Source organism: Drosophila gunungcola (assembly GCF_025200985.1).
Source record: "Drosophila gunungcola strain Sukarami chromosome 2R unlocalized genomic scaffold, Dgunungcola_SK_2 000006F, whole genome shotgun sequence".
In the NCBI taxonomy this organism is placed as follows: Eukaryota; Metazoa; Arthropoda; class Insecta; order Diptera; family Drosophilidae; genus Drosophila; species Drosophila gunungcola.
Window position 1 is genome coordinate 598,931 of NW_026453168.1, and position 22,172 is coordinate 621,102.

Here is a 22,172-nt window from a genome sequence, read left to right on the forward strand (position 1 = left end):
GCACTTGAACCCTTGCGAAACGAGGCAGCCATGCATGGCTTTTTATAGGCTCACTTAGCGCACATAAACCGCGAAAAAAAAAGTAGGAAGTGCCAGGTAGCATTCAGGGGAATCCTGCTCAAGGACTCTCCTGATGCACACACACGTGCACTATCATAATAATAGTTGTAACTTTGCACTTCAAATTGCATTTTAATGCAAACACACTTCATTACATTACAAAATACATATAGGAAAAGCAAGGGGAAACGAGGCAAGGGCAAACTTGCATGCCGGAAATGAAAAACATCGACACACTTTGCGGCAGCTGCAGTCGGAAAACTCACCCTGATATACTCACACATGCTGGCTTGGCAAGTTTGTAAATTGAAGTGCATGTCGATCGTAGGTGGATGCCTCGATAGCGAAACTGGCACAATGTTCCCTAAGCACCCTCACAAACACACACACACACACACAACACACACACACACACCCAAACATCCACACACCGAACACTCACTCACTCACTCACTCACAGCCACATGCCCATCGAGGTTACGTATACGCAGCGTACTCCCTGGAGAACCCTTCACCCTCGGCCCTCAGCTTGCATTAGCTAATGCGACTCACATTTTATTGGGAGCACTTTTTATTGGCTGCACACAAGTTTTTATCCTTGCATAACCCATTCACTAAACTGATTTGCCAAAGTTTGGCAGGCTCATGGGTAAATGGGTTTTGAGTGGCTCATATTGAATTTCGGGGCCAATTGCAGTGTCGGATGTGTGCCAAACGTTAAAGCTGCTGGCTCGCTGACTTCTCGATTTAGAATGTAAATTTAATCAACTCCACTCAGCCATTTTGTTCACGTACGTTTCAATTAAAGCTTTCATTTCTCGATTTAATTAAGGTTCGGTGCGAATCAAGAGCGGCAGCTCGAATGTTTGGATATTTCTAGATTAGATTTCCATTTCCAGGCGGCCAGATTTTATTTAGCACTCAGTTTCGGTATTCCGTTATGAATATCATTTTATTCCTGCTCTCTGCATGCTATATTGACAAACGGTTTACAAATATTTTCATTTTATCGCAATGGAAATCCATTTGCAGGCGCTGCTTGCATTGTAAATAAATTTAGACAGATTTATTAACGGCGCTTTAAAAAACATGATTAAGTGGCCACTCCACCACTTGTCAACTGGGTGCGGAAAAGTTTTATTCACTTTAAATTCAGGTGGGCTGTGAAAATAAATAAAAACTTTAGGGCGTAGGCCGCGGATTGAGAGCTGATATAAAATTAGTGCAGCCAGCTAAAAGCATTTGGCCGCTGTAACACTGTCGATAAAAATCCAGCTAGAGCAAGTCAATATATCATAAAAGCACGTCGCACCGAGTCCTCGACTTTGCGGCTGTAAATGTATGGGTTTTACAGAGAAAAAAAATGTTGCACTTAGTACTTTTGGTTGACGAATTTCACTGATTTTAAAATGTATATACTTTTTTAAAATATATAGAAACTCGGGGAAAAAAAAAACATTTCTATTTTAAAAACTTAATGCTGACTTTATTTGGAAGTCTTAAACAAAAAAAAATGTGGTCAGTAGATTTTACATTGCTTATACAATTTATTAAAGTAATTTTCAAATTTTTTTTGTGAAAGGGGCTTTATACAATTATAGATAAACCATATATCATTTCGCCTTGAGAATGCTGAGTAGATTTTGAAAGGGCATTTCTAAAATCCGAATGGCTTTCTTTGACTAGTATTTTGCCAGTGTGTGGGAACTGTGATGTTTGAGCCAGTCTGTGTGTAGTCTAGGACCATGAGCGTGTACACTGTACACTGTACAGTTTCCGATTTCCGTTTTCCTGTTTATCGTTTATTGGGTTTTCGCGACGTAAAAGTAAAAGCACTGCCAGACCGAGAAGCCGCCGAGCGAGAAAAAGGAAGAAATGCGAAGAGAAATTTGCACTCGTTAGCTCTTCAGCGGGAACCGACTTCTGGCAGTGCCATCATCGTCATATTGAACTTTGATGCTGGCACGTTTCTCCGGCTTTTTTCTGCCGGAGTCCCCGCAGTTGGCTCCCCGCTTAAGGATCCACACGCGCGGATACTTTGGCACATGTTTTGCCCGGCTACCATTTCCATTGCCATTTCCACTTCCACTTCCATCCACATCAACATCCACATCCACATCCACATCTATAGCTCCTTGGCGCGTCCTTTGCCAGTTGGCCGTGTGTTGTTAGTCATTTATATGGGCCACATAAATTATAACAAATATGTACGCAGGCGGCATCCGAAATGATTTCCCACTGTTCGCGCGCTCTGGGCTGCGAGTTATAAATAATCTTTAATTAAAAGAGCCTCGCAGCGGAAGACAGAAATATGTTTTAAAATATTGAGGTGAACTGTACGTGCTGTCGTGCGGTTGACAAAATGGCTAAATGCGTTGTGATTTGTAGCTGTCGCTCCAAGACATCGCACGACTACTTTTCATTGTCGGGCCGGGCTTAATTGGTCTTTAAGTTACAGCTGCGCTGCACTTGATCGTGTAATTCGATTTGAGCTCGCAGCGTGAATTAACAGTTTCAGGCGCATAAATAACGCTCGTTTACAATTGCCATAAATATTAAAACAAACAAATTAACCCAATAAAATTTGTAAAAATCACATAAATTACATTTGCATGATTATATGCCGGTGGGTGAGCAGAGTGCCAGTGCGTTTTTGCTGGGAAAAAGTGCAATGAATTGGCTTACAAATTTGCCAAACTGAAAATAAAGGCAATTAAATAAATTTCTACCAGGGCAACAGCAATAGCCACAGCAAACTGTAATTACCCAAAACGGCATGGGATTGCATTTTATTTTATTTTGCCTGCCTTTGTTTTGCTTTATTTATTGACATGTCAACAAATTTTGCTGACTCTGCCGCTCCCCCTATCTCTGTCTCTCTTCAACTCCCGCCTCTCTCTCTCTCTCTCTGTCTCACTCTTTACAGCAAATTGCGAATTAATTTAAACACCGAATTCAAGCATAAATAATTCGCGAAAAGAACCAGCCTCGCAAAATGCCAACAGTGCAAAGTGTGCAAGGTTTCTGAGCCGAAAAGTAGGCATCACCGCTGCAGGAGCACCAGGATATCCATTCTCCCAGCCACTGCCCCCGCAATCCCCCTCGTCCACCGTCCGCTCCCACCTGCAGGATCGAGGGCCGGGCCACCATGGGCAGGTCCTGCAGCCGCTCGCTCTGCCTGCTGCTCTGCCTGCCGCTGAGCCTGCTCCTCCTGTCCGCGCTCCACGGCCAGGCGGCGGCGGCAACCCGCGTCCGCGTCAGCTCCTCGACGACGATGACGCGCAACATCGAGGAGGAGAATGGTGAGTCCAATAATGTTATTGTTAGTTCTTTAAGAACAGGATAGATTAGCAATAAATACACGACAATAACAAGATTAAAAAAAAAAAACAAATATAGTTTACATAGTTTTCAGAACTTTTAGAATTAACCTTCGTGAAATTCAAATTCTAGGAATTTTAACTAACTAATTATTTGAAACCAAGTCAAAAATCTTTCTAAATGAAGAAGACTTTAGCTCATTAATGCGATAAAACTATTTGAAAAAAACTTTTTATCGAACTTATTTATTGATGTCTCCATAAAATTTAATACTATTGTACGTACAAAAAAAAAACTATTAAAGAGTGATTTGAATAAAAAAATAATACTACTTCGTTTAAAAATATATGAACATTTTGATGTAACTGCTATAATAAAAACTATTTTGTTTGAAACAAATTAAATGAACAATTTGCGATGGCCATATCGAACTGATAATGTGCCCCCTGCCTTTGTGTTCGAAAGTTAATTTAAAATGAAAAGTTTGCATGACATTAGGAGTGTCTATGTATGCGTAAGTTTGCTGGTGTATGAGTGCGTGTGTTCATGTGTGCGTGGGCCTGACGCAACTTTTATTCAATCAACATAAAGTTTATTGTGTGTAAAGAAAATTGCGTTTGCGTTTCCCTCTGTGGGCTGACAAAGCGAGGCTTTTGTCGCTGCATTATTGAGCAAATGAAATTTTCGGTTTTATGCGTGCAAATTATGCCAAATTGTTATGGATTTGAAATTGATTTCCAAGCGCTGCGAAGCACCGGCTCGCAAATCCTTCTAATCGAAGCGCCTGGCGGCTGAATTTCGGTTTCGGAACGGGGACAACAACTTTCTCTGGCCTGCCATCACTTTTCTCGGCAAATAATAAAATGTGGCTAATAAATAAGACGAAGGCAGTGGCTCCAGTTGGAGTGCTAAACGAGCAGCGACGCAGGACACAGAAAACGAAACAAACTTGGCAAACTTTTCGGCCATCGAAAGTTTCGGGAAAAGATTGTACATTAGCATTGGGCCAAGTTCAGGCCTGTCAGCGGCAAGAAAGAGTGTCCAGGTCTGGAAACAGTTATCTATTGGCTCGTTCGGTTTCCATCTCAATTAGCCCACAAGCCAGAGGCAGAGATGCCTCCGCCTCAGATCACGCATACGCCATGTGGGCCCACCCACCAAGCCAAAAGTCCAAGTCAAACAAACGGACTGGCACTGCAGCGGTTTAACGCTTCGGGGCCTGGTTGCATATTGTTCCACTTGCCTGCTCGGCCTTTTGATGCCAAAGTTTTCAGCAGGCGCAAATTGCTGGTGTGCGCATGTGGGGGTCTTCATAAATTCAGATTTTATATGTTTTCAATTGAATTTCGTTGTTGTGCCAGCCAGCCAGCCAGCTAGCCAGCCATCCGAAACTTTTCACTTTGGCATTTTAATGTTTTCCAAGTTAACTTCGCCACACGCCACCACTTCCTTTGGAGTTGTTCCGGCCGCTTGCCGACTAAGCTGGCTAGCAGAAAGTATTTATCGGATTTCTATGAAAACAACCTACTCAACATTTTGGCCAAAAACTTGGAAATTATGTTTGGCTTGCCGCTCCGATTTGCCGCCGTTGTGTGTATGTTTCTGGCCAAAAGTTTGCCAGTTGTTGCTGCATCGCAGCTTTATAAATGCTTATTTAGAGGCATATCTGATGAGTAAAGTTTCTCGGCCCAGGCACTGTAAACTTCGATTCAGATGTCTATATGCGAGCTTGTGCTTGCGAACTTTCGCAAAGGATTTAACGCCAGACTTACAAGATCTTCACTAGAGCATGTAGAATGTGGTTGCTAACTGGTTTGTTGGGCCACTTCTCACGGGATAAACTGTGTTTTCTTTGAAACTCTGCTGAATTAAGACTAAGTTATGTTTCCAATTATGCCATCTCTTGTTAATTACTTCTTAAGTTGCATTATTATAATTTAACACCATATTAGTTACTTTTAATACTTGAAAAACCATTTTAATTTACTTATTATTATGTTTAATTTACACGTTTATTTTATTTTTATTTCCTTTCAGCCTTACTTTTACTCCTAGCTGGTGAGTTGATGCCCACTTAATTTATTTTCAAACCACCTACTTTAAGCCGCCTTCAAGTTATCAAAATATTATCGGTCTTTAAGCCGGGACAACCCAAACAATTTGGCCAGCCATCGGATTGACCTGGCCAAACGCAAGGGGCGGTGGCAACAGCTGCTGCCACGCCCACAACATGAATACAAACACGAACCTACAGTTAAAGGCATCAAAGCAGCTAAAAAAAAAAACAAAAAAAAAAAACAAAAAGTCAGCTTTGTAAGGCGAGCTGGCCAAGGGAAAAGTCAAGATTCCGTCCGGATAGCGAGATTCGGGCCAAGAGCGTAAGCCGATGAAAAACCAAAAACAGCAGAGGAGGAGTTGGACAAAAAAAAAATACCAAAACAACTTCCAGCTGGCCAAAGTCCTGCGCTACGTGTGCGTGTAGTTGACCGAAAAAACTTTCCCTCGAACTTAGCCCCCCGAGACTGAAAATTCCAGTGCAGCAGGAAGCGAGCTGACAGCGCGATGAATGACAAGCAGCGCCAGCCCAGCTCAGTTCGGTTCGGTTCAGTTCAGTTCAGTTTGTCAAGAGTTTTCTCTTAGTTCTCCGATTTTTTTCCCTTTCTGGCGATTGGCTTCGAGTTCTTGGCCAAAAAGTCCTGGCCCAGTAGGCCGCCGCGGCTTCAAAGCAAAGCGACTGTCGCCAGCTAGCCCTCTCCACTCCACTCCACACCACTCCACACCACTCCATTTGTTGTGATTTTTGGTCCCTCTGTTGTCAGGTTTTCTTAGCTCACTCACCCCACCGACTTTTTTGTTTGCCCGGAAAACTCTGCCTGTTTGCCTTTGGGCGCACAAAAATGCGTGGCCATACTTCATTCATTTCATGGCTTGGCAAGGACATTTATCATCTGCCCCTCGAGTGCGTCACAGAAAGGCAGTCAGCCCGCCCCTCCTTGTTGATATTTCTATATTTGTGGCGGAGGCCAAGGAGAGCAAACACCAGGATACTCGCACAAAAAAAAAAAATTGCGCAAATTTCACCCAAATTGTTAAATAGAATTCATTCCGCTTACTCGCCCCAACTCTCGATGGCCGCCGACCGCATTTCCCTTGGCTGTTATTCATGGCACTTTTTGCCCTCTTATCGCTCGTGTTATTTTTGTATATGAATTTCTGCGGTTACATTGAATGGCAAGGAGCCACAAGGAGCTCGGGCAATTGGCGGGGCGAAAAAGTGGAAAATTTTAAGCCTACTTGAAATTTATTTGCACTCATTATGCCTGACAGTTCGCAGATATCCAGGCGGTGTGAAAATACCGAGATAAATTCATTCCGGGCCCTGGCGGCGAGCCATTAAAGAGTTTGCAGTCCTTGTTTGGCTTAGGGGCTAAGCCCATTGAACGGCATCGAGTCGGGCTCAGACGGTGAGCCCCAGACGCTATTTTCAATAGCACCCAACCGGGCTCACTAATGAACAAATAAAGCTTAGCGGGCAGAAGGAAATAAAACCCAACCACATTAATAAATCACGACGAGAAAGCGAGAACAGAACTCAAATAATGCAAATGCCTAGCGACAGACGAGGCCAGTCTGTAGAAATGACAAAACAGTTTTCCCTTCGAATCTCCATGTCTGACTTAAGAGATTTCCCGCAAATTCCGCAGGAAGCAGAATCGGTATGGGTGGTCGTATCCCATGTGCTTCGAGTCGTCACCAACTTCTCGTCTCGTTCTGGCATTCTGCTGCGAAGGTATGTCTACATTCGCCCCACAAAATCAACAAGAAAAATCAGACAACTCCGTTGGCCCAGTCCAGTGGAGTTTATTGTCGGCAACCGGCAACTATTATGCCAAGCTAATCGGCTTAGACCGACTACGGACCAGGTTTGTAAGGAAGCCAAGGGCTCAAGCAAACAAGCTCGGCCAGCCGCCGAAAGATGTTGCCATGTTGCCATGTGGCCATGTGGCCATGTGGACTGCCTGATTGTTCATTTGCCGCACGCGCTATAAACACAGACTTCAGGGATACAGTGAAACAAATAAGGCAATTATTATATCAGCTTTAAATACAAAAGAAAGAAATACTAAATTGGGATGATTTTTCCAAATGGGTCTCTTTGCACACCTTCGAATTTATAAGTTTGATCATAGAGGATAAAACTTTTTTTTTGTAAGTATGTTAGAAATTAGATGCCACTTTGTAACTTATAAATTAATAAATTAAGGCATAAAATGCCTATAGCACGTAAACTTATTTTACAAATTTCCATAACCTATAAGAATGTAGGAAAACTTTTTTAAAAAGTACATTTTTAGTTAAGCAAATAAAAGCCTTTAATTTTTCCAGATATTGTGAAAAATATGTTTTTACTTCTCAAGTGCATTTTTTAGAACACATATATTTTAATATTTAATTCGCAAAGTGTGCCACTTAACGAAGAAAATATTTTTTAAGACTCACTTTTTTCAAACTGACTCCAAGTTTTGTTTTCTCTGTGGAAAAAACTGTTACATTTTTTTGTCGGTGCACAAACTAAAGCTAAAGATGGAACTCAGGGGAGGATACCTGTGAGCCTCCGAAATTTGCGGCCTGCCCTCATTTGGCTGACAGCTTAAGACGGCAGCCATCGCAGATGGAACCCCAAGTTTTGGTCCTTTCTGGTGGCTGGTGGCTTGAAAAAATCGCTTTGGTCGTGCGGTTGTGAGTGTGCTTTCGTTAGCATTCCGTGTGGAATTTGATACTTGATTATTTGTTGCTGGCCTCAAGCGTGCATAATATATCAAAGTGGCGTCAACGTCAACTGGAGATGTTTGGCCCGAACCAGTTTTTGCTCCCCGATCCTTTTGCACGACATGTGTAGACATCATGTGTTGGCAGTCGGGCTGGAATCTTGTTTTTAGTTACAGTTTAGTGTTGGCCGCATAATAAATAAATAAACAGTTGACTCAGACTCCCCAACCACCTTCAAGTGGGTCTGCCCACGGGCTCCTGTCAGCTCCTTTCGTGCATGTCCTGTCTCGTTTCGTATGCTAAAGAGCCTGGCGGCGGGCATTTCTCTTAAAGGCTTTTTCCCTCCCCACCCTCCCACCATCCAAAATCTCGCTCTGCTCATGAAAATTTCTCAAAAAATGCCAAAGTTTTTCATTAATCTTTGGCAGTTGTTGTCGCTGTCGAGGATTTGCATACTTAAGTTGTCACTGACTTTATAAACAGCCGCATTTGAAGCGCAAGCAGCAACAGTTGAACGAACTGGCCAGCGGAACATAAGATATTTTATAAAGTGCTAATAAAAATTAAAAAAACATTATGTTTAAGTTCTTCATTACAAAATACTTTAAGTTCAAAAATAATAAAAATTAAACATTTTTTTTCGGTTTTGTAGCAAAGAGTTCATTTCAAATACTAATACGTTATTTCCTGCAAGTATTTGATGGCTTATAAATACAATAATAATACTTTTTTGAATACTTATAACTTACAGACATTTTAAGCCTGAAAGAAAAACAACTGTTGAAACTTTCTTAGAATTTGGCTTCAGAGAAATGGCAAATCCAATAAAGTAAATAAATAACAACTTTTTCAATATCAAAAAATAATCTTGTAAAAGGCCAATACACACACCAAAATGAATGTTGCATTTACAGTTTTAAAGCTATTCCTTATGTTTTAAAATCGGAAAAAACTTTGCCATAACTTCTTATTGATTTCGTTCGTAATCTCTGTGCACTTACACAGGGGATCTAAAGAAATTCCAGACAATTAGTGCTTCAAAATTCCATTCCAGGCTGCACTAATCATAAGGCTCGAGTCCTGAACCTTTGGCTCGCACACACATATGGGCATGTGGCATGCAAATAGGAAGAGGCTGAGTAACCAGAAGGAAGATACGGGTGAAAAGGAGGCCTGTGGGCCTCCTGCTGGGCCCGATCCTTGAGGGCTTAAGGCTCCAAAGCCACGTGATGCCATGACAAAGTTCCGCAAATGGCAACTGTAACTTGCAGTTGCACATGTCAGGCCTAAAGGACTAAGCCCTGGGCACACAATCACAGGCATTCGCTGCAGACACACACACACTCGCACACTCGCACATTCATAACAATTTGTCGGCCAAGAATGTGGATGTAGCCAAAAATCTCATACTCTCTCTCAATTGTTATACAACATTTAGGGTCATTTGCATACAAAACCTAAATTAAAATTTGACCGAGCTGAATGGAGTCGAGCTGCATATTCTTTGATGTGGCATCAGCAGCAGGCATATATAGTACGTACTGCCAATCTCGCATCATGGAGTCCTGCCATCCTGTATCCCCTTGTCCCTTTCCAGTGGATTATTTAATTTAGCAATCCAGCCGACAGTTGTTGCACTTTTGTAATTAGACGAGCCAGCAGCAGCAGCAGCAGGAGGCGGAGGAGGAGGCGGAGGGAGTGCCAGTCATAACAAAAGTTAATTAAACATGTAATTGTTGGCCGAGAGCAGCAGGCAAAGATTTGCCGAGCAGATTGGATTGCAGCAGGGATCGAACGTGAATGTGAACGTAAACGAAATCGTGAAAGGGATACAGGGTATCGCAAAGTTTTGGCATGATTACTTTCGAGGTTTTGCCCGCCAGCCAACAGGCAGTTTGATTAAGTTGTGAATGGCCATTGTTTTGCGGGTCAGGATCGCAACGAGAATTAAAACTGGAACTGGTGCAAGACTTGGGCTAATGGCTGCGACTAGTTCCGCCCCTCGACAGCATAATAAAAATTTCACAATTCAATTTCGCTTTTATTTCCCAGATATTATGCCCTGGAGTAGCCGCGAGTAGTCCACCCACTTCACATGCTCTCTTTATTTTATTGCTTCAAATTGTTTGTTGCCATTTCGCATTTGTGCCGCCCGGCTGCACAGAAACATTTAACTTTGTGCAACATGACGACGGCAAAAACCGGCAGGAGCGTGGTGGAAAATGAAAACATAGCGGAGCGGCAACTAAAACCAACTATACTTAAAAAAAACTGAAACTAAAACATCGCGGCGACAGCAAAAAAGTTGTCAACTCTCTGCAGTAGCACTTGGTCGGGGGCGGAGGACCAGAAGTGGGAGTGGCACATAGTTCCAGTTTCTGTTCCCTTTGAGCTTCAGTCGAAGTTAAGTCAAGTTACGCGTGCAACTCGGGGCCACGGGACACGGCCAAGTAGCCCGGCGCACAGAACATTGTAGAGAGTAAAAAAAAAACAGGAAAAACGTTAAGGAAAGCCTTGGTCGAATGCCCCGACTATTTGATGCCCATTACTCTGTCAATCGATTGTGAAATAAAATGCATCCGGCAGATGGCGCCAGCAACTCAATTGTCGCGGCAAAAGCATAAAGTCGAAATTGTCATCTGTTGTGGAAAACTGTTTGCAATGACGTCACTGATAATGTTTGTTTTATATATTCAATAGCTTCTGAAAATAGTGTTCGACTTAAAACATTTTTGGTGTGTCAATATGTACGGGCCAAATAAACATATACCGTCCAATAACTGGCCACTACCGTTTATAGATTTCGAGATCTCGACATACTTAAAGGTTAAAAACAAATTTTCTTTATAGGGTCGTAAACCTGTTACATACCTTATATACCCCTTAAACCACGAGTAATGGGTGTTAACGGAAAGTACTCTGAACCGAAGAGTAAAGAGTGGAGCACACCAAAAGCACATTTCAGCTTGAACTCCCACTGAGACACGGGCCAAATGAAATTGCCAACGTGAAAGTGTAGAAAAATGCAGGCAGCGGGAAATGGGATTGAGGTCCTGGAGGAGTTGGCCCGAAGGAGCGGACTAGCAACAGACCGCTCCTGTCGTGCGTCTGCCGCCAGTTAAACTGCAAAGTAAACGGACAAAATGTTAAATCAAAGCCAAACAAAAGAGGCGTAACGGGCCAGTGTTTCTGGTGCAGTGGAAAGGAGTTTGGACAGGTGGCTTTGGCTTAGGTGGCATATTTCCAAGGGAAAGAGGAGAAAGTTTTCCGTGCACTTTTGATAAGTTGAGTGCGACTTATGCATCCAGCTGGCTTTGATATTATTTTATCCAATAAATAGATAGCAAATACTGGAGTTTGAGAAGTTGTATTGGTACTTCGTTGCGCCTTCCATGCTCAACATTTTTTTTAAACATTAAACAGCATTCAGATTAATTCGAATTCCCACATAAATAATTTTTAAATTTCCATTGCATATAAAGCATTTTTCTCGGGTCGAAATGTGTGCCACAAAGAGCATGGCATTCGCCACATGAATCTTTAAGCGAGGTATTACAGCCAGTGTGGCATTATTAATGCGGCTTCATTATGAAATTGCGCAACAAATAACAAATCGATTAAGCAAACATTTGCCGGTACTAAATGTGTGTATTTTTACAAATGTAGCTGTTGGTTTTCTGTTTTTTTTTTTTTTTTTTGGTTTCAGCTGAGTGGCCTGGTGGTCCGATCCAGCCATATGCATTTTCAGTGCGTCATCCATTTTAATATTTCAACAAAACCAGAAATGACGCTGTAAAACCGACGCGGTTATATGTCAAATATTCCCTCCCGAATGCATATGCATACATCCATGTTGTGCAAGACAGAGAGGTCTGGTCGAGTTTTTAAATTTCGCATGTAAATTTCATTGCATACACATGAACATTTATTTTGCTTTATGCCCCAGAAGCGACGTGAACTGGGAGCTCCTGCTGTCTGCTGCATTTTAATAAATTTATGATTTTATTTTTTGAATTTTTTTCCACTGCCCAGGAGCTCTGCCCTCCAAATATGTGTCATTCGCTTGACAATTTCCCGTAACCAAAAAAAATTAGGGACAAATAGATGGGGGGTAGCAGAAAAAAAAGAAAGTAGAAAGGTCCATAAATAACGAAGCATTTTACTTTGTATTTGCTGGATGAGATTTATAAATGCGTTTTTGTTGCCGTCAATTGTTTCGCCAAATCGCGGAGAAATTTCATCGCGTTGCCCGTGCCACATTTCACTGAACGAAATGAAAAAATAATTGAAATATTTGCCAATCAGCAGAGCGAAAATCGAAGCCGGGCAGAGATAAGGCGACGAGCATTTCCCAGGAATTCCCAATTGCTGTCTGCGGCACGTTAATAAGCTCTTTGTTGACACACACACAAGTCTCCAGTGCCCCGCATCGCCAGGATCCGAGTCCTTGGATTCCACGTGTGTGTGCGGGGAGGAGGATGGGAAGGGGGAGGGGTTGGGTGAATGTAAGGACCTTGTGTTATCTGCGCCGACATTGTGCTGGCCCTTTCAGCCTGTCATCTGTGGCAATGCGTCCTGGCGGGCTGTCGATTATCGAGTCGAGATTATTAACCTGTCAGTTTAGCGCTTTGTCTTGCCAATGCCAATGCCAACTTTGTCCTGTTGGCATCGGAAACATTGACAGCTGCACAGCATTAATGTAAAATATTTGTTTTATTAGGTTCAACAATTTTGCCATTTATTTAAGTATTGTACTTACTTTACCCAACTTAATATGGGTTCGGGCTACTATTAAGCTTATTAAAGTGTTGGCCACTTCACCCGGAAGTTTAAGTCATATTTTGCACAAGCTCATGTACTTTTCGAATTTAATTTTATTCCTGGTAAATTAAGGAACTCCTGGCTTGCTTAACATTTGTATCTTTCTTTAGAATGCCAGCATGTCAAATAAATAAATTTAATTTAAGGGCAAGCTAAGACAGTTTAACTAGTAAAATTATAACTTGACAATAATAACAATGTCAGGCTCTTAGGTATTTATATGATATTATATAATAATGAGGGGACCACAGAAATCACTAGGGTTTTGAAACTGTTTTTAAATGTGTGTGTAAAGTATGTAACAATATATTTAAAATATATAAGTTCACTGAAGACGTACCATCATTTTTTAGTGCACACTTTTGGACACATTTTGAAGTGCTTTCAAAAACCTTGGTGATTCGAGGGTTACACCCCAATATAAATGAAGAATTAGTTTTTATCAACGAAAGTTGATTTTGTTATAACCGAATTTAATGCAAATTCAGAAAATTAATTAAATGTATTTGTTATACTTGGAACAAGAAATTCTGCAACTTTTTCCTGTACTTATTTTTTCCGTTTTCCCTTTGAAATCGCGCACGTAAAAAGCGTGTTGTGAAACCTCGACATCGCCACTAGCCCATAACAGTAACAGTAACAATGGCCGTAACAACGGCAGCAGTTGCAGCCATAATAGTAACAGTTACAGGAGCACAACTTGTACATGGGTATAGTATAGTATAGAACAGTATAGTATGTACATTGTTGCCAGGGACATGGCGATTGCAATTGCAATTCCCGCACGAGTGCGGCTGCTTTTAAATTTTAATTAACTCAGCGAGCCCGGCAAGGGCAAAAAGCAAAACAAATGCGAAGGCCCGTTGCCGCCATGGCAAAGTCGTGCAGAAAAAGTTATTATTTATTTCATGTTATTTTGTGCTGTTTCAACGCGCCATAAACGACCGTCCAGCTGAGGCCACTGACTTGGCCAAAAAAGAGGGGAGTCTGAATGGTGGATGTTGGCTGCTGGATGCTGGATGCTGGATGCTGGATACTGGATGGTAGATGGACTGCAACTAGGCTGTTGGCCATTGCCTTGTTCATTTATTTATGAGCATTTTACACAGCCAGTGCACAGACACACTCAACAACACACACAGACGCAGACACACATGCACACTTTGAGAAAACTAGTCTGGAAATTATGTAAATTTTTCAGTTATTTTTCGTAATTTCTTGCTGCCGGGGCTGGGATCGGTTTGGTTTAGGTTCAAGTTCCATCTCGTTGCCCATGTCCAGCATGTCCAGCATGTCCGTCCTGAAGTGTGCCCCCGCACATCTCTTCCACTACCACTACCACTACCACTACCACTACCCATTGTCGTGACGGGGGTCAAAAGTTCAACTGCTGTTTCGTAGGTGGCCCTTGTCAACGCAGCTTTTGTGTCTCTGCCTAGAATATATAACCCATTTTTGGCTTTTCACGACAACAGGCCAGGCCAGGCGGCAGCAACAACAAATTGTCGTCCTGCGGTCTGAGCCTCATGCAAAATGCGGTACCACACCCACAACCACCCACAGCCACCCACAACCACCCACAACCTGGCCCACAGCCCACCGCCCACATTGTTGTTCAGGCAAGCGAATCCCGACAAGAGTTGACTCAAATTGCATTCGGTGTCCGGCCTTCAGAGGCACAGACCCTATATATAGGTATACCATACTATAAGAGTGCTGCACCACTCAACTTGCGTTTTTGGGCACCTACATTTTTGCCATTGCCATAATCACATATACGTTTGAAATATGAGCCGCCAAATATGTGTTTGAAAAATGTGAAAAATGATTGAATGTCTTTCGTTTGTAATTCAAATGCGACTTGGCCAAATGGAGGCGGAAACAGATGAGACAGGCATTCTGGGGCTCCTGGGAAGTTTTCTCCTTTGTGCCGAAATAATTCAGCTTTAACCTTTGGCCAACCCATGTCAGATCGCCCACGCCACTGCGACTTTATCCATTTAATTTGCCTGACTTATTGTCTGGCAATCAAAAATAAATTTCGTTAAATCGAAATTAGACGCACAAAGGCCATTAATCTTCTCGGCCCGACCCGCGTCCATTATCAGTGCCGCAACAGAAGGCCATGGCCAGAGTTTGTAAGCAGCTAATCTGGCGAATGCAATCTACCCATTCGCTTGCCTCATATGCGTCCAACTGTGTGGGTTTTAGCACACACACAAAAACACACACACAAACACAGAAACACACACACCGCCACGAATTATTTATTTTAAATTGCAAAATTGTCTGTGGCCAAATCGGTTTTCATATGCTCTCGCCCCCTTGCATTTATGGCTATTGTTTTCAGCGTTTTGATTATTTTTTCAGCTAGGCAATAATAACAAACACAACAGTCGTTTATGGCCATTTATGTGACTTTATTTACGTTCTTGTTGTCTGCCGCTCTTCGGTTTTATAATCTCCGCTTTTTTGCGGCATTTTTAATTTGATATTTATCAATTTGGGTTTCATCTTCGCTCTGCATGTATTCTGTTTGGAGTCCACATAAGTATGCTTGGCTGTCTGGAGTTTTTCAGTGCCAGTTCCATTAATCTCTTAGCTTGTTGACTTGCCTAAGAATGCGTCAAATGTCTCTTGAGCCGACAAAAGAAATTTAAAGCAAGTGGGCTGGCAAAACATGTCAGCTTAGATACCCTCTAGCTCTAAATTTAAAATGAGATGGACATTCTAACGAATTTAATAACGTTTATTGTTTGGCTTTTGAAAATGATTTAAATTGCTTGTTTATCCAAGAGTCGGGCAAACGCAGTTGGTAATCTAAGAGTTATGTCTTGAACTAATCTATTAACATTTGTTCAAGACATGTGCACATATAAATTAAACTGAATGTTTAATTTATCTGAAAAAACTCTACAGTCAGTATTAATTTAATACTAAATAATATAACATGTCATACACTATTAGTTTTATTTTGATACTTTCGTGGCAATAATTTAATACGCAACTTATTAAAAAATGTTTCAACAGTTTTTAATTTATGTAACAATAGTTTAGTTTATATGAACATTTTTTGTGTAGGTGTATGGTATGTCTGGCATATACCCTCCCTTCTTGTTTATTTAACTTGTTTAAACGCTATCTGGCACTCTTTCATTGTTTGCCGCTAGTTTCGGCCCCAAATGTCATTCAGATTAAATTTGGCGTGAAAGTAGCATTTTCAAATTGTACAAAATACTTAAGACAGCCAGGAAGTGGGGGAGAATTGTGTGTGAGCTCGCGCATAACAACAGGACGGCAATGGCTGCTGGTGCTGTTGTGGCTGGCATTAAAGGCAAAAGGCGCGAGTGGAGCAACAGTCGGGCTCAGGACGTGCCACACGCACATGTGAGGTCCTTCTGTGGGGCACACACACTCTTCTACGCACCCACATGGATGGAAAGGGGGCTCAGAAGAGCTCACAGCGGCTCAGTGGCAGCGTTTCCTTTTTGCCCATCCTTTGTGGCGCACGCACTTGCCTTAAACAATTGTTTTCACCAGGCGTCCTTTGTCGGAAGCGCCTTTCCCCAGGACTTTTCCCACATGCCCGTTTCGAGCTCAAAAGAAAGCAGGTTTTAGTGCGCTCTGTACTGGGCCCCGTTTTGTACCTTCAGCGTTTGTTTGGCCCAGCGAATCCGTTGTTTGTCTTTCCCCGCTTCTGCTTTTTTTTTGTCCTCTAAATCTTTGCTACAGATTTACCGCCGCTTAGGAGTGCCCTTTAAATTACCCGAAAAAATCCTTGAGGACTCAGCCAGGCATAATTGAGGCGCTTTCACCTAATGATCGATTCGATTTACTCGGAAATTATTCGTTATAACCCCAAATGCCGGCCGTCAAAGCGTATTTATTTCAAATCGCTGGCGAAACAAATCCCATCCGATAGCGAAAAATCTTCAATTCGGCACATCAAAGCAGCAGTTGCCTAGTCAACCAGCCGCAGAAAAATGGAAATGGAACAAGCACCATTCCCTTTCCCGCTCCCGCTCCCGCTCCCGCCAATAAATCCAGGGTTTTCGCATTTCCATCTGTTGCTTGGCTGCCAGATGCAAATGTTTTTGTGATAAAGAAAACCCCAAACGAATGTGGGGCGGCTACTTTTTGTGTCTGATTGTCGGGCTGTGCTGGCGGGTTTATTTGCCTGCTTTGTGGATTTATTTTCAGCGAAAAATAAGATGAAAATATTATGTCACGGCAGCTACCTTTTTCCGATAACCATATTTTTGCTCCGCATCCCGGAGGCGTGTCGCGTCGTTTGGTTCTTTTGAACAGGCGGGCCACGCAGACAATGTAAGGAATACTCGTTTATTTATACATGAAATATAGGGTCATGTTTTGGCCAGCCATCGGCATTATTTATGCCGCCATCCGCCTACGTGCATTGTTTGGCTAATAAAGCAAAACCAAAAAAAAAAAAATAAAGGAGAACAGGGTCAGGGAAGTTTTCTGAAGAGCGGAAACTATGGCATAAAGTGGGTATATTTCGGGAATGTTTTCACAGCCAACGTCGAGGGAATCGCCATTGATATAGGTATAGGTCCGCCAATCTAAAGCGGGTGGGGGCGTTCGCACAAAACGCCCTTTCACACCTAAGCGAGCCACCCATACAGCCCTGCGGCCACAACAACAATAGCTGCAAAACCAATCCGTGTTCAACTACGGCGCAGGATAGAACAAACAATGTAAATCCGTGTAGATATATGCATTTTACAATTTTGAAAGGCAATCGGTATGCAGATAAAGGTTTACCCTGGAAAGGCATTGCAGCGCAGCTAAATCAATTAAAAAACGCGAACTTTTCTTTCAATCATAGGCCACAAATACGGCAACAAGCTCGAAATTGGCAGCCATAAAAGTAGCGAAAGTCATTTCCTTTGATTTCTCTGCCAAAGCGAAAATTTGGCGCTGTTGAAAAACGTAGGCAGCGACACGCATACTAATGAAAGCCCCCAACCGGAAGTGCGTGCCTTTACGACTATGTGTGTGAATGTGTGTGTGTGTGTGTGTGTGTGTGTGGGTGGCTGAGCACTGACGACATTAGCGCCATTTTGTCGTAATTAATGTGCGCCATATTAGTTGCTATTTGGCCATTTTTCACACACACAGGCACAGGCACTCACAAAACAGTTTTGTGGGGGAAAACTTTTGCAATTTTAGTTGAAGAATTTCGCACAGCTGCCTGTTTCCTGTGGCGCGGGGTGAAAGCTGTGTGAAAGCCCATCCAAAACACCACCCAAAATAGCTGTCTGTGTGTCTCGACATTCATCTTCCTACAAAAGGGGCCACGCACACATGCCAACAACATTTTGAGACGAGTTTTTATTGCCGGCATAATTAGCCAAGTTGGAGCAGGAGGCGCCTGGCTAAAAGTCAAAGGAATACACCAACTAAATGCTTTCAGACTGCGGTCGAGTGGCTGAGTTTGGGCCAGAGATTGCTGTCCTTGAAACGTGTATCTAATTCACAATATTAGATTGGACGAGGAAAGACACCTACGCAAATAAGAGCAATGGTATGGAACCTTTTTTGTTGGGGCTGTCATAGCAATATTTTCCATTCTGAAATACATACATTGTATTTTTGAGAGACGCTCCGATAAGTCGGCAGTTACGAAATTCAATAATAGGGCTAAAAACTTTTGTAAAAGTTCCAAATCCGATTAAATTAATAAAGCTAAATTACTGCTGTTGTACAAAAAAAATATTCGCTAACAAAAAGAGTTAGAACATTTTTTTAAAGTTTTAAACAACAGAAAATCGAATATTTCTTTAACCTCCAACAATTTTAAATTGGATTAAAGACAAAAAAATAATCAACTTATGTCAATAAATTGGTAATGGTTGAAATTGTATGCTACATGCTAATGAACTGAAATTATATGAGTAGAATTTTTGTTTATTAAAGTTGGCCGACCACAAGCTTTGCTGGCATATTTTCGACTCGTTTTCATAATTTTGGAGACCAGCCACGTTGAGTTTGTTTATCTCATGCTGCCTTTCACAAGGTTAGTTAGCCAGTTAGTCGCTCGTTGGCTTTCTCTCTTCTCCGGCTGCGTATATTTAAATGATTTGCTGCTAATGCGTCTGTTTATGTTTTATGTTGATGTTGCTGGGTCTGCGGCCAATTTCTGTGTGCACGGGCCTATCCTATTTGACTTTGTGCAATATTTATTTGAGGCGTACACACACAGCCGCAGTGTTTATGTTTTGGCAAACACATGGGCAGCAGAGCGAGGAATACCAACACGGCTCACATGTGCGTGGTGCGCATTTAATTTCTATGGCCGGAAGTTGACTAGACTAGACAGTTGACTGCCTCCATGTGTGTCTGCTCCATTTCACCAGCTCTGAACCGAGCTGTGGCCTCGATTCCCTTGCTCGGTGTATCAATATTTGACAAAGGGCTTTGGGGTTCGCGCGGTGAGACCTGCTAATTGCCACAAAACTCGAATTGGATTTGCCATTTTGTGTTTCCTTAAGCTGCGCTTGAAACACCCTGACTATCGACTCCCGCTTTGTTCATTCGATTTATGGCCACATTTATTGCCATTACTGAAATATGCTGCATCAAAAAATTTGGTGACTTTCGCCACCCATTCCACACCCACACAGGCGCCATAAATCAACGGGCCAAAGGGAAAACTACTTAAAGCGCCATTACAACAAATTTAAAGCAATTTGAAACTTAGGCCAGCTCCTCGCCTCCCTCGCCGTCGTCATTTGGCTTTGAAAGTTGTGCCAAATAAAAAGGCCAGCCCGGAGTGGAGAAGCCGAAAAAGCCGGGCCTGGCTGGACGGGCAAAAAGAAAACAAATGTTTTGGACACTTTATTATGCGCATTATTCACTGCTACAATGTTTTATCCTTTTTGGTTTTTGGTTTTCGGTTTTAGGTTTTTTCTTCGTTTTAAGTTTTTGAGCAGGACTGTTGCTGCGGCCGGCGATTTCTAGTCCATTAACTTGACCCAAAGGTCCACTCAACGGGAAGCGCTTTAAGAAATCATTCCGTATAAATGTCAAACCGGGCCCAGGAGGGCAGTGCAAAGTCGGCATTAGCAAAGTATTATGACATGATGGGGAGCATCAAGGACCGAGATCCCTTTGTGGCCAGTCCATTGTGCAGCTGAAGGGCTTGCGGTCCCTGTCCCTGAAATGCAAGCCCCGTTTCCAGCCGAACAAACCGCCGAGGCCTATCATGTGTAAAATTAGCTTATTCTGTTGGATAACCAGCGCTCCCTCAACCACCCAAGCTACTTACCAGGGGCGACTTACTTCGGTCCCAGCCGCAGGGCCCAGGAATAGATTGCTCAGATTCCCCGACCCGAGCATGTTGCATAATTCTCGTTGCGCCTAATGCAATTTTTATGTAGCCTGTGCATTAAGGCGCAGTCAGGAGCCGCAGGAGGACACATTTCTTTTGCCTGTTGGCGCATTAAATTTATATGGGAATTGCTCCTGCCTGCCATATGGGACAACGTGGAAGAGGGGGCGGCTCAGCCTCGACCGCAGCTCCTCCCCATTTTGACTTGCTGCCAAGCATAAATTTTACAAAACTCAACAAATAACCCTCGGGCCGCCGTCCGGATAAAGGGGAATACTATATATGTGTATGGAAAGGGAAAGGGGAGCTGCGGAAGGATGGGTATCCTGGACTTTGCCAGGTTTTTTCCGATGCCATCTCCATGCCTTGGCTAAATTTATTTTGTGGGCGTGCAGTTTTCAATTTGGCAACTGCCCTGGCCCAAAGTATATACGCAGGATGCCTGCCAAAGGCGTGTGCTCAGCAAAATCAATAGAAACACATTTAAAACCGCACCAGGACACTAACACGACACACAAAAACGTGGGCTCCCTTGTGTTGATGCTTTTTGTGCCGAATCAGCGGGAAAGGCGGCCCTACTGGAGTCCAGTTGAGTTGAGTCCGGCACAATGCTAATTCAGAGCGCGCCAGTCATCGCGGCTTGCCAAAGGCCAAAGGCAACGATATATGGGTAGAAGGCTTCCCATTTCCCAGCGATGAATTACTGGCTAGCGAGCTACTGCTTTTCCCACTCGCTGTTTGCCTAACCCGATTGCATTAGGCTTTCCATTTGCAGCAATTGCCGTAGTGCCGAGGACAACGCGGCGTATACGCATTGTCGCGACTTGAGTGAGTGCGTATGGACTCTGCTTTGGCTGAGTCGCCCACTTTCGATTTACGTACGTGCCATGCTTTAAAAGTTGTTTGACCCATTTACACATTTGGGGGCGTGGCATTTTAAATGCACTTTATTTGTACGAGCTTTGAGATTCTCCCTTGTAGACAACGAAATACAACTATTCTGCATTATAAATGCCTTGCACCAGGAGTTTGTCAGGCATTTATGTTTGCAATTTAAATGCTTTACCCGTTTCCCCCCGCTGGCTTTTCATTTGTGCCCATTGACATACTGAAGTGTCTGCAGCTGCGACGATTCTTCCTTGTTCTTCGCCAAGTTTCCACCTGCAAAACTGGAAGAACTCTCACTCTTGGGCATAAATACTTTCGTTTTTCTCCGACGGTGCGGATGCGAATGCGAATGCGAATGCGGATCCGGATGCGGATGTGAATACGAATGCGGATGTGTTGCATAGTTTCGAGTGCCATTCAATGGAGTACGCCGACTCACTTCACTTATTTATGCATTCGTGCGCACTTTTTCTCCGCCGCCTCCGACGTTGTAGTGCATTTTAATTTCGTTTGCATATGACAGGCAGTGCTCGGCCCACAGCACTGCATTGCATTGCATTGCATTGCATCGAAGCCCATGGAATGCTAAGAGACTTTCATTCATTTGCCTGACGCTGCTTAAATATGCACGATTCCGATATTCCCAGTGACCCTTTCCCTTCCCCTTCCCCTTCCCCTTCCCCTACACCAACCCCAGCCCACCCACTTTCCCATGTTGGCTGCAATGCAAAATTCATCGAATTCATAAAATGGATTTATGAAGAGCGCCCTCGATTCTGTCTGTCGTGGCGAAAATTCAAGAGATGCCAAAAACAAATTCGAGTGGATACATTAAGGCCTTGCAAATTTTGTGTAAGCTTTGGATATGTTTTTCCCAACTTTTCCCCAGGTTTTCCAGTAAACCCCTCCCCCCTCAGCAAACATTTAACGTCTGCCAGTGATGGAGAAGGCAAACGAA

At 42.9% G+C, this 22,172-nt stretch overlaps 1 protein-coding gene across 11 annotated transcripts in view; it reads left to right on the forward strand.

The window, feature by feature from the left end:
* LOC128254751 (nephrin) overlaps positions 1-22,172 on the forward strand; it is a 63,938-nt gene that overhangs the window by 7,042 nt on the left and 34,724 nt on the right. For 9 of the 11 annotated variants that reach the window (XM_052984036.1, XM_052984037.1, XM_052984038.1 and 6 more), the window contains exons 2-3: positions 2,987-3,362; positions 5,419-5,439. In XM_052984036.1, coding sequence (XP_052839996.1) covers positions 3,209-3,362; positions 5,419-5,439 — 175 coding nt within the window. In that variant the 5' untranslated portion in view covers positions 2,987-3,208. The remainder of the gene's footprint in view (positions 1-2,986; positions 3,363-5,418; positions 5,440-22,172) is intronic. The other 2 variants (XM_052984040.1, XM_052984042.1) reach the window with 1 other exon arrangement.